The sequence below is a fragment of the Oryzias melastigma genome, linkage group LG20 (genome assembly GCF_002922805.2).
Source record: "Oryzias melastigma strain HK-1 linkage group LG20, ASM292280v2, whole genome shotgun sequence".
In the NCBI taxonomy this organism is placed as follows: domain Eukaryota; kingdom Metazoa; phylum Chordata; class Actinopteri; order Beloniformes; family Adrianichthyidae; genus Oryzias; species Oryzias melastigma.
The window spans coordinates 22,973,209-22,985,340 of record NC_050531.1 but is presented as its reverse complement, the minus strand read 5'-3'; the positions used below and the strand labels follow the sequence as shown (position 1 = coordinate 22,985,340).

The following is a 12,132-nucleotide window of genomic DNA, read 5'->3' as shown; positions in this document are numbered from 1 at the left end:
CGAAATGAGTCAAAACAGCTAACATATAGCTGACATTTTAGCTAAACCCCAAAATCGACCAAAAAAACTGTAAAAAAAAAAAGTCTAAATTAGCCAAAACGGCTAGCATGTAGCTAAAATATTGGCTAAACTCCAAAATAACCTAAAAAATCTTAGTAAATGTCAAAATGCCCATTTGACAAAAATTAAAACCGTAACTTTTTAACATAATTATGAATAATAAAAAGGCAGGAATATTATTCTAGAATTAATCAACTTAAACCTTAATAACTTTTAATATTTTACTCTCTATAAAAATATATTTTGTCAAAATTATACAAGTTAGAAATGAGCACAAGATAACATCGGGTCATTAATGACAATAAAATGAAATAAATGTTCTTGAGGGCGGATCCGGCCCCTGGACCTTTACTTTGACACATGTTTCAGTAAATGTTTGACTTTTTTCTAAAACAAAAAGATCTCTTGTAGCAAATGTATGATGGAATGCTGTCCCACACACGAGTCAGCAAGTAAAGTGGTAAACAGATATGGAAGATTTCATGTTAGTCGGTAGACACAATTATTTCCAAAACTTTAGAATTTATTCTCCACAGAGTTCAACTTTCGGACGATTATTACCAATCAGAAATGTTTGAAAGACTTTCATGCCGTTGTTAAACATCTTGATGAAGGTTAAACACGATAAAAATGACCTTTAATAAACCTGTGGATTTGATATAATGGATAAAATACTAAAGATTGATGTTATTCATACGTATTTACATGCAACCACCTCAGTCTTTGGTATGACTCTGTCTGGATTTGAACCCTCAACCTGTCTAGTGAGGGTGGACACTCTTCCATAAGGCCACTGAGTTGTTCCTGAGGGATTGGAAAGAGTTGGACTTTGAATTTTAGTTGATCGTGTGTTCATCGTGACAGTCTGTGGTTCAAAAACCCAGAAGCTTAAGATCTAGTTGGACTCACCAGTCGCTGCAGGATCTTCTTGCTCTTTTCATCAGAGCAGAAATCAGACAGGATGCTCCTGTGGACCAGAACCAGACCATTCAGAAACAGCCAGGACCCGAACCAGAGCAGAGCGAAGACCAGGGTCCCCCGGCGGGACCACATCCTGAGGCCCAGCCACCTCAGCAGGCACAGCCCGCCTCCCCAGCCCCCCGCGCCCGCCGCCGGTCCTCCGGGCAGCATCGTGGGCGGGGCAGAGTCTCCTCAACAGGCTCGGCTACCAAACCGGCTGCTGGTTCTGGAACATCTGCTGGTGGAAATGTTCACTTAGGTTCTGTGTCGGGACAGTCAGAATTCCCTAGAAAGATGCAGGAAGGAACTTTCACAGAGATGCTTCGCTGTCCTCCTCCTCATCATGTAGTAAAGCGTTTGTCTGAAGACAGAACCGATTCTATCCCAGGTCCCAAAGCAGAAAGTTTCCAGCCTCCAAACGGTCTTTTCTTCATCTTTTTCCACAAAATCCCAAAATGAGGTGAGAAGATTCCAGCTGAAGGGGGCAGAATCCAGGGATTGATCTCACATCCACATGAGATGATCTCAATGAAGAAACACCAAAGAAAAAGGAAAAACATCCAAAAATCAGCAAAACTCCAGATCCCCGAGAACAGCTAAAAATAAGAGAATATATTTATTATTTTAACAAAAGTTGAGTTTGTTAATAGTAAACTCTATTGTGGCTCAACCAAAGAAGCAAAAGAATGATTCAGTTGTTCTACTACACTAATTTACAGATCAGTTTCTTAAGTTCGTAAACATTGAATCAGAACATGGAGCTGAACATCATCTGCATAGAAATGATTTAATTGACTCTAAAAATAAAAGAACTCCATAAAATGGATAAAACACACATGACATTATGTTGTTTAAACTTTTAAATTCTCTTGAGGAGGTTTATGAAAAAGGTTGATTAGCTGATGGTAAGTCCTGTTACATCTCTTCAGTTTGAGGTAAAGATGGAGCTACAAAGAGTTTGAATCCACTACTTCAGGCCTCATTCTTCTGCTTGTGGTTGCTTCCACTGAAGCATGTGAGCTATTAACTAAGAAAAAAAAGCAAAAATGAAGAAATTGTGGGTTAGCTCACCAGCAGAGCGAGGCTCCTTCAGGCTCTCAGCCTTTTGCAGAAACTTGGAGCCTTAGAGGTCCAGAAACCAAACGAGGAGCGGCTCCTTCTGCTGGAAGAGAGCAGGGGCTCGGCCACCATCTGCTTTTGTTTCCTTCTGCTGATGGAAAAAGACAGCTGCTCTCAAACTGTGTCCCCCTGAGACCAGGAAGAGCTTTCGCTGCTGGTTATATCATCTCCAACAGCTGATTTCCTCAGATCTGAACTCCTTTTCCTGGATTCACACAAACAAACGGAGAGTATTTGAGGGATAGAAGCCATTTATTGCTTTATTGTTTCAAAGTCAAGGCCCGGGGGCCGGATCCGGCCCTCCAGATCATTTAATTTTATTGTTATTAAAGACCCGATGTTATCTTGTGCTTATTTTTAATTAGTATAATTTTGACCAAATATGTTCTTATGGAGAAAATATTGAATTTTATTTAAGGTTTAAGATGATTTATTCTGGAATAATATTCCTGCCTTTTTATTATTCATAATTATGGTAAAAGTTACGGTTCTAAACGTTTTTGAATTGGCTTTCTGCTAGCTTTTTAGACTATTACAAAGATTTATATTTAGGCTATTTTGGAGTTTAGCTAATATTCCAGGTACATGCTAGCTGTTTTGGCTAATATAGGATTTTTTAGGCAATTTTGGAGTTTAGCAATTTTATTCAGTTAAAGGTTAGCTTTTTTTGACGACCTACGTTTTTTTTTTTTTTTTTGAACTTTTTTTCAGAATAATTTGGCATTTAGCTAATATTTTAGCTTGCTATAAGCTTCAGCATTTTTTAGCTATCAATATCGGCATGTTTCAGCTATCAGCTTTAACGTTTTTTAGCTATCAGCTTCAGAGTTTTCAGCTATCAGCTTCAGTGTTTTTAACTATCAATTTCAGCATCTTCAGCGGCCAAATTCAGCTTACAGCATTCACACTAGCATTATCACAGGTAATGCTATATATCTAGTTCATAGTTATGTTAAAAAGTTACAGTTTTAAAGTTTTAAAATGTAGTTTTAGAGTGTTCAATAAATGTTTATCTTGTTCGGTCTGTGACTTAAGGTGTGTTTTGGATTCTGGCTCCTTGTTTGACTGAGTGTGACACCCCTGGTACAGCGAGTCCACGTTTTATTTCATTAATATGCTGCAGAGAGTTCACAAACCTGGAATTGTTTAATCAAAGAAAAATGAATTTTCTCAGTTCTCTGTGCATCTTTGAATTGTAGTAGAATATGTTTTAAATTATGTTGATAGTGTTATTATATCGACTTTACATTCTTTTTACTCTCCATGTCTTAGTTTTTTCCAATTCTCTGGCTCAGTTTTTCAATTCGTATATCTCATCTGGTATTTTAGTCGTTGTTGTGACATTTGGATAAATAAACTTATCTATAAATACATGGACCCCCCAAGGTTTACAGTAAAACAGGAGCTGCTCACGTGCCCCAAATGTGCTGCAGGTTCCATCATCTGAGCTGACTGCGGGCTGTGCGACTGCTACCGCTCCGCTCTGTCTGAAGCTGCATGTTTGCTCTCCTCGCACAGCAGCTCCTGCAGGTGAGTGTCAGGTTCAGACCTGCAGCTTTACAGCGCTTAACATAAACTTCACTCCTAACCAGCAAAGTCTGAAGCAGAGGCAGCACGGACTTCTGAAGCTGTAAAAATCATGCAGAGGGAAAACTTCTCTCACCATTCTGGAAGCATCTGAAGTGATGATCAGCAGAAAAAAAACTCCTGATTTATTCCTTTCTTCGGTAAAAAGATGAAAAATTATACGAAATTAGACATTTTCTTTTTTGTTTTGAGCCTGTAACTCATCTGAGATCTTTCCAGCAGATTTTTCCTGATGAGGAAGATTCCCCTGAATGGACGATGGAAAGTGCAGGTCTAACTTTGTTCAGGAGGAATCCCAGTGCCACAGGCAGCTCATCTCCAGGGTCCAGATAAGAGAACTTAATTAAGTCAGGCTTGTTTTCCTCCCTGTGAGGAGCTGGAGGAGGCAGGATTCCACTGCAGACGCCCTGCTTCTGTGCTTCAGCTTCTAGTGGAGGTGATGGACCAGAGCAGCCTGACTGAGATGCTCCAGAGGGAAGGCTGTGACCATCCAGCTGCTGGCGGAGACTAAACCCTGAGTCTGGACTGCCAGGCTTCCTCTGAGGCTCCTGCAGCCGTCTGGTGTTCCTGCAGCTCCAGTCCCTCCTCTTCCTCGCCCTTAGACGGAGTGTGTGTGCGCCTGTGAGGGAGAGTGTGTGTCGCGCTCAGGCTTGTTTGCGCAGCCTCATTCCTCCTCCTTCGCTTTCCTTTCCCACCAACTCTGTGTTTGTGTCATAACTCATTCTGCAGGGACCGCTCCTCTCAGCCGCCAACAGCAACCGCTTTTAAGGCTGCAGATGTCCTCAGGAGGGATGAAAGCCGGACCCTGTGTGTACACCCTTCCACCTTAACCCCTCCCCCACCCTCACCCCCCCTCTTAGCCGTTACCACGGTAGCAAGTATTCAGGTTCAGTCTGCTTTCCTGGGCCTCGCCAAACTGAAGGCTCTTGGCCAGGTTCATCTTTCCTCCTCCTCCCCACAAACGTGCAGGCACACACCAGAGCGTGCACGTTCATAACGGCTCGGAGGCTTGTGGCGTGTTGGCAACTGCTGTGTTTGTAAAAATGCCAATAAAGTTGTGCAAACACGAGGAAGGGCGTGGCGTTTGCACGGGGCCCTCACGCCCTCAGGGGTTAAAAATGCTGCGACTGTTTGGCTGAAACAGTTGGAGGAGCTGAGGGAGCATGCTCCAATTTACAGCCTCATCTTCAAGAAGTTTGCTGACACAAAAAGGATGGCTGCTTGTTTTGACCACTAGAGGGCAGTAAACACACCTACTCCAATCGAAATGGTGTTTTTAACATCTTACAGCATTTTTCTGATGTATAAAATGACTTATTTTGAAACCATATCAGTGAATCAGGAGCAGAAGGTAAAAGACATTTGAAAAATCTAGTATTTTTGACAGAGCTGCTCCCTGCTCTACAACTGGAAGGGAAGATAGTGGAGCTGCACCGCACCAATGATCCTGCCTTCAACTCAGAGGTGAATTTCTAAGAAACTCCTGCCACTCTGCAGAAACTATGTCCCAGAACAGAAGACTCAAACTCAATCGCACATGCCACCAAAATCCAAAACACACCTTCTGTCGCGGACCAAAAAGGATAAACATTTATTAATCATTCTAAAACTGCATTTTAAAAACTTTAAAACCAGAATTTTTAAACAAAATTATGAACTAGATATATAGCATTTCTCCTAAATAATGCTAGTGTGAATGCTGTAAGCTGAATTTGACAGCTGAAGATGATGAAATTGGTAGTTAAAAATGCTGAAGCTAAAAACACTGAAGCTGATAGTCAGCTAAAATATTAGCTAAATGCCAAATTAGCCTAAAAAACTGAAAAAAAAACTTAGGTTAGCCAAAACAGCTAGCATGTAGCTGAAAAGCTGTAGCTGAAAAAATAGCAAATCTTCAAAATATTCATCCCCCCTTTTGGGTCACAAGGTTGTTGGAGCCTATCCTAACTGCTGTTATAACGGGTCATCAATCTGACACAGAGCTGAATGTCAATAAAGCGAAGAACTTTTCTGGTCGGGGGGAATGGGTTGCGCACCTCTGACTGATGGCGACCATTTCAAGCTTCCCTATTTTTCCTCATAAACTCCAAACTCAAGAGGTTCTGAGGGATACATTTTTCCAGTAAAAGTCCATTTAATTGCTCACAGAGTGAAAGATCCAAACCTGCAGGGAGATCGATGATGCGGAAACACAAAGACAAGAAGTTCAAAAACCAAGTTTGACCCCAACCCGGAGGAGGAACCAGCAGCCTCTCTGTTCCTCTAATTGCCAATTAAACCATCTCTGCAGCTCGGTGGTCGATGGCAGAGCGGGGTTCCTTAACACAAGTCACTGATCTCCCTTTCATGACTTCCTGCTTATCTGCAGCCAATTATCCGAGTCGGCTCGTTAGAAGGAGCTGCTTATCCTGCAGGTATGGTAAATGGATCAAAGCTGCTCTGCAGAGATGCTGCAGCAGCAGCTTCAGCTGTGAGAGGCCGTTTAGACCAGAGGGTTCCAGACTTTCATCCACACAGAAGATCTGGACCTGAACTCAGTGTGGATGTTAGGCTGTATCACCCCCTGGTGGTTGTGGAGGCTCATTACAGCAAAGAGCAGTCCCTGTTGTCTGCCTCCTCCCTGACCTTCTGACCTGCAGAAAACAGTGACCTGTCATTGACACTCTGAGTCTTTTGAGTTTGGTTTTCTTGATTCATGTTTACATTCTGTTCATGATAGTCTGCTGTCCCTCAGTCACAGCTCAGTGTGGCTGTCAGCATTATCTTCAGAGGAAATGCTGACTAAAAACGATGCTTCCAGTGATGGTTGATACTATGAAACTGAATACTTTCTGCATAGAATATTCTGTTAATTACTAGTATGTCTTATTGGTGATTTTGTCTCCCGAGATCAGGGCTCCTTTGAAAAGGAGATTTTTTATCTCAATAGGACTAAATAAAGTAAATTAAATAAAGGTAAATGAAAAAACGCAAAAAACAAAACATTTTTTTATAAAATTGATTGATTGATTGATTAATTGATCTTGTTTATTTCAAGCATAGATTTTGGAAAATACGGGACCAAAAAAAAAAATCTGAATTTTCAACCTCATCACAGAAACAATGAAATGCATTTATTAGAAAATTAAAAAAAAATAATAATAAAATAAAGACACACTCAAGTCACATTTGATTAATTAAATATAATAGTTATCAGCCAAAGTCCAGTAGAGTTTGATCACTGTTGTGTTGTTGCTAAGGGTAACACACATCTATCTCCCAGCTCCTCTGGTCACATGACTGATGGACCCGTTCAATATGCTGTGGACTGGGGGCGTTTCAGCCCACAACTCCCCTAATAAGCAAAGACGCACCTTTATTTTCTCATATATTAATAGTCAGGTAGTTGATACCAAACTTAGTGAGAGATGGCGCAGAGGGCCCGGTCCAGTGGTTTTGTGTGCTGGTCCAATTCCAGATGAACATAGAACGTTTTGGTCACTTTACCAAACTATTGAGACTGTATCTGGAGTTCATCAGATCTTCACTATCAAAATGAATTAAACTGGGTTTGGTGTTTGTTGCTTTGAGATGACGATACCTGGAGCTTCATCAATGAGCTGACTCAGCAGTAACCATGGAAACAGCTTCAGAGGGCCTGATTAGCCTCCGAAGTCCAGTGAAAGCTAAATTTTAAATCTGACAAATCCACCAGGGAAATATCAGTGGGATTAACTTTAATTGGAGCTTAAAGCAGTGGAGCATTTATCCCCACATGATGGAAACAAGAAAAACACAGCCTGGGAAAATATTTTTTATTGCAGATTTAATGGTTGAAAAATTAACATTTAAATAGCTTTTATTGAAAAATGTAATCAAAGAGCCCAACTTTTTTTATATAGAGAATTGTAAAACCTGCATAACTTCACTAGGCCTAAAAATACCTCCAAGAATAAAAGAATACTAGGGCTGGGAATCGATTAAACAAAAGTAACTAATTAATCACATACCTGGGGGAAAATTAATCGCAATTCTTTTGTTACATTATTTGGCAACCACTTATCTGCAAATAATCATATCATGAAATCACACAAAACACATTTAGAATTTATTTTTAATTCGTGCTGTCAAATGATTAAAAATATATTCAGATTAATCAAACTTTTGGGCTATGATTAATCACGATTAATCACAATGTTTTCCTGTTCAATTTTATATGACAATACATAAACTAAACCCGGCCAGGCTTTCATTTTGACTTTCTTAATTTTTTTAATTTGATAATTAAATGAAAAAGGACTGTAAGATAAGTAGAACTCTAACAACTTTTATGTCTGCAGTTTTACTTTAAGAAAGTCTATGCTCAGTAACACGTTGTCGTGACAACGCGCCAGACCATGGATGAAATTGTCCACTTTTTGTGAAAAAGAGATCTAAATTAAAAAAATAACAAGATAAAAGTACTTAAAACCTATTAAATATTTACTTCTTACCATGGTATAAGTGTGATAATACCTGACAAAGTGCTTTAAGGAAGCTTGAACCAATGAGGTAAAGCGAAGGACTGCTGCTCTGTGAGGTGTGAGCAATTTGCATTAATGAATATTCATGCATTCATTCTTTTTGATTAATTGCGTGCGTTAATGCGTTAACTTTCACAGCCCTAATAAATACATTTCTATCATTTGTTTTCCAGTTCGGTGTGGCTCTGCCGTCCGTCCACAAACCCGCCCTCAGCTGGAGGTAGAGCGACTGCTGATGCCATATGAACGCTGCAGACACAAAGAGCTGCACAAAGCACGGATCCACCGTCTGATTTTGTCTTTGGCAGCAAGATTCACCGCCGCTCGGCCCATAATCCCCCCACAAACAGAACTGCTGTGAAATGAAGACTGAGGCTGGCGGGGATTTACGGGTTCTGATGGTGCTGCAGGAAAACGGAGCCTTTCAACGTGAAGCTCCAGTCAGTTTGGCCATTCCAGGAACGAGTCTGAACCAACTTTCAGCACTAATCTACACTAGAAGATAGATTTTAGTTAGATTATGATATTTTTAAAAACCTTATTGATCAAATATGTCATTATTATTATTATTATTCTCTTGCTCTTTGGCTTTTAAATTTGGAAATGTTTTTATGTGAAGCACTTTCAGCAACACTGGTTAGAAAAATTATCTTTAACTGCCGACTTTTCATAAAGGCTTGAAGCCAAGACATAAGTCGAGTCAAATTTTGTGAAAGTGTAATTAGGAAAATAAGCACCACCAGGTAAAAAACGTTTGAATCAAAACGTAATAAGATTATTGTAACTTTTTAAAGAGCAACCATTGTCTGTCCACTAATGACTAGAGAATGACCACGTCCTTACAAAAATAGTGATATATTTACTACACGCACGACAATCACATGTTTTTATTTTCATCACGTCTCTTAAAACGGTTGAGCCTCACGGGAACTGAAAGACCCACCTGTGCTTACCTGTGCAGACGCACCCACACCGAGTCATATTGGAAATAACACATTTGCTCATTTTACCTTTACTTATACATTATTAATAATGAATAATGATAGTACTCTATGGAAAGACTCTGATTTCTCATCATAATTATCAACAATGACAACAAGCTAGGAAACAAATATCAAAATGTAGCATTTTATTAATCTCAGTAATTGTTACATTTCAAGGGAAAAATGTCCCATTTTCACTATGTTGTTCCATGTTTATCAATAATTTAATGTTAAAGAAAAATCAACTGACACCTTTTTAAACTAATCTTGTCACATTTTGAACTAATAACCAAATCTGCAGCATTTTTAACAAAATTAATGATTTTTGAACTGGAGTAGGTCAGAGGTCACCTAAACTTATCTGAAGTTCATGTATCACCAACAAAGAACTTATTTTTAAGAAGTTTTAATACTGAAATCTATGTAAATGCAAGTGTAATTTAAAATTAAAGCTGCGAGCGGCGCTGGATGTCCCGCAGTCCCTACACACCCTCACTGCTCACACATACACACCCTCGCCGCCCTTGATGCCCACCTTCGACCCGAGCTCACTTGCTAAGCGGCCCCTATTCACCCCTAAACCCGCCGTCTCCATTTGTATAGCTGGTCTTTTTAGATGTGAGAAATTGATTGAAACAGCACTTTTTTCAAAATGGCAACTTTTCTGGTAGATTTATCTCCATAGCAACCATTTTATGTTTTGTTTGTCTGAGGTCACTGAACAGACTAACATTAGTTTCACAAGAATTGTCAAAAGTACATTTTTGGATTTCCTTAGCGACGGAGGTTGTTTGCTAACCACGCCCACATTCCTTAAATGTTCATATTCTATGTTATAATACTTGTTAAAGCATCAGTCTTGGATCAACATATTAAATTTTCATAGCAATACATCGAAATATGTGCGTGTATTAAGACTACGCCACATTTGCAAGCTCAATTTGAAATGACAATCTAAAATAAACTTGAAATGGAATCCTGCCTCCCAGGACAGAGAACGCTGTCGGCAGTATTTAACGTTCATTGGTCTCAAATTAAAACCATTCTCTTCAGAACAAACCTACAGAACTATGAACTGATTAGACAAAACTGTTTCAGATTTTCAGCTAAACTCGTATTCTAAAATTACTTTTACCCTTCAGGAAAAACTGATCCAATCATCTGGATTCTGTGGAAATAAATATACAATCAGATGGAATCTGGTTGATTGATCTCGTCAACCTTAATAGAACGTTTTTTGCTGTCCTAGTGATAAAATTCAAGACAAAGACCATTTTTAATGCTTCAGAAATGTTTATTAGTTTCACTTTTGGAATCATCACATTGGTTCTTCACGATTCAGCTCCTCAGTCCTGGACCTCCTCCTCTTCGTCCTCAAAGTTCTCCTCGCCGTCGTTGGCCGTGGCGTCCTGGTACTGCTGGTACTCGGAGACCAGGTCGTTCATGTTGCTCTCCGCCTCGGCAAACTCCATCTCGTCCATGCCCTCCCCCGTGAACCAGTGCAGGAAGGCCTTCCTCCGGAACATGGCGGAGAACTGCTCTGAGATCCTCTTGAACAGCTCCTGGATCGCCGTGCTGTTGCCGATGAAGGTGGCGGCCATCTTTAGCCCCTGGGGGGCGATGTCGCACACGGCGACCTTCACGTTGTTGGGGATCCACTCCACAAAGTAGCTGCTGTTCTTGTTCTGGATGTTCAGCATCTGCTCGTCCACCTCCTTCATGGACATGGGTCCGCGGAAGACCGTGGCGACGGTCAGGTAGCGCCCGTGGCGGGGGTCGCATGCCGCCATCATGTTCTTGGCATCAAACATCTGCTGGGTGAGCTCGGGTACGGTGAGCGCCCTGTATTGCTGGCTGCCCCTCGCCGTCAGGGGGGCGAAACCTGGCATGAAGAAGTGCAGCCTGGGAAACGGAACCATGTTGACTGCTAGCTTGCGCAGGTCTGCGTTGAGCTGGCCGGGAAAGCGCAGCGAGGTGGTCACGCCGCTCATGGTGGCTGAAACCAGGTGGTTGAGATCGCCGTAGGTGGGCGTGGTGAGTTTCAGGGTGCGGAAGCAGATGTCGTAGAGCGCCTCGTTGTCGATGCAGTAGGTTTCATCCGTGTTTTCTACCAGCTGGTGGACCGACAGCGTGGCGTTGTAGGGCTCCACCACCGTGTCCGACACCTGACGGACAGATCAGGATGAAGACGTGGAGCGGGATCACAGCGCTTGCTTTCAGACAGGGTTTAGGTACCTTTGGTGACGGCATCACGCTGAAGGTGTTCATGATGCGGTCGGGATACTCCTCTCGGATCTTACTGATGAGCAGGGTGCCCATGCCGGAACCGGTGCCCCCGCCCAGAGAGTGTGTCAGCTGGAAACCCTGCAGACAATGACAGATGTGAGCCTTTCAGTGATGTGGTGAAATCATTGACTATATATGAGAACCGGATTGATTGACTAATCAACCTTTACAGACGACATCTGGTTCCAACATGGCGGCGTCCATGTCACGAAAAACTGGCGACATGTGTCTTAATTCCCCACTAATCACTATATAGTGCGTTCGCCATTTTCTAGTGCGGTCCAAATCTACCAATTCCAAATCGAGTGCACTCAAAATTTCCCAGAAGTCTTTGCAAAAAAACTAGCGGACATCGATGGTCACTAGATTAGTGGAATAGACCACAATGCATTGCGGTCGAACAAAAAAACGTGTTTAAATGCAATATTTGAATAAACCATCCACATTCTCACCATCAGAACACAGTGGGTCATAAATAAACGTGAAATGTTCATTTTTATTTGATTTTCACTTATCGGTGACGTCATATCCGCCGTTTAGAAAAACGAAAGAAACGTAGTGAGAATCATGTGAGTAACCTTTAAAATGCAGGACACTATATCGTCCTGTACTGTATAGTTTTTTAGTAGTTAGGG

At 41.2% G+C, this 12,132-nt stretch overlaps 2 protein-coding genes and 1 long non-coding RNA gene across 4 annotated transcripts in view; 1 reads left to right on the top strand and 2 right to left on the bottom strand.

Annotated features, from left to right (window-relative positions):
- dipk1c (divergent protein kinase domain 1C) overlaps window positions 1–3,930 on the bottom strand; it is a 52,494-nt gene extending 48,564 nt beyond the window's left edge. The window contains exons 1-3 of the mRNA XM_036217426.1: window positions 3,803–3,930; window positions 2,092–2,344; window positions 970–1,616 (exon numbers count right to left, since the gene is read on the bottom strand). Of these exons, the coding sequence (XP_036073319.1) occupies window positions 970–1,191 (222 nt within the window). The 5' untranslated portion in view covers window positions 1,192–1,616; window positions 2,092–2,344; window positions 3,803–3,930. The remainder of the gene's footprint in view (window positions 1–969; window positions 1,617–2,091; window positions 2,345–3,802) is intronic.
- Window positions 3,605–4,090, top strand: LOC112151423. 2 transcript variants are annotated; one of them, XR_004949865.1, is made up of 3 exons: window positions 3,605–3,669; window positions 3,747–3,866; window positions 3,949–4,090. It is a non-coding gene; the product is annotated as an uncharacterized LOC112151423 (long non-coding RNA). The 2 variants fall into 2 exon arrangements; XR_002920123.2 differs by having other exon boundaries at window positions 3,946–4,084.
- A 6,394-nt stretch (window positions 4,091–10,484) lies between these two features.
- tubb6 (tubulin, beta 6 class V) overlaps window positions 10,485–12,132 on the bottom strand; it is a 9,444-nt gene continuing 7,796 nt past the window's right edge. Inside the window, exons 5-6 of the mRNA XM_024280671.2 lie at window positions 11,447–11,575; window positions 10,485–11,376 (exon numbers count right to left, since the gene is read on the bottom strand). Coding sequence (XP_024136439.1) covers window positions 10,558–11,376; window positions 11,447–11,575 — 948 coding nt within the window. The 3' untranslated portion in view covers window positions 10,485–10,557. The remainder of the gene's footprint in view (window positions 11,377–11,446; window positions 11,576–12,132) is intronic.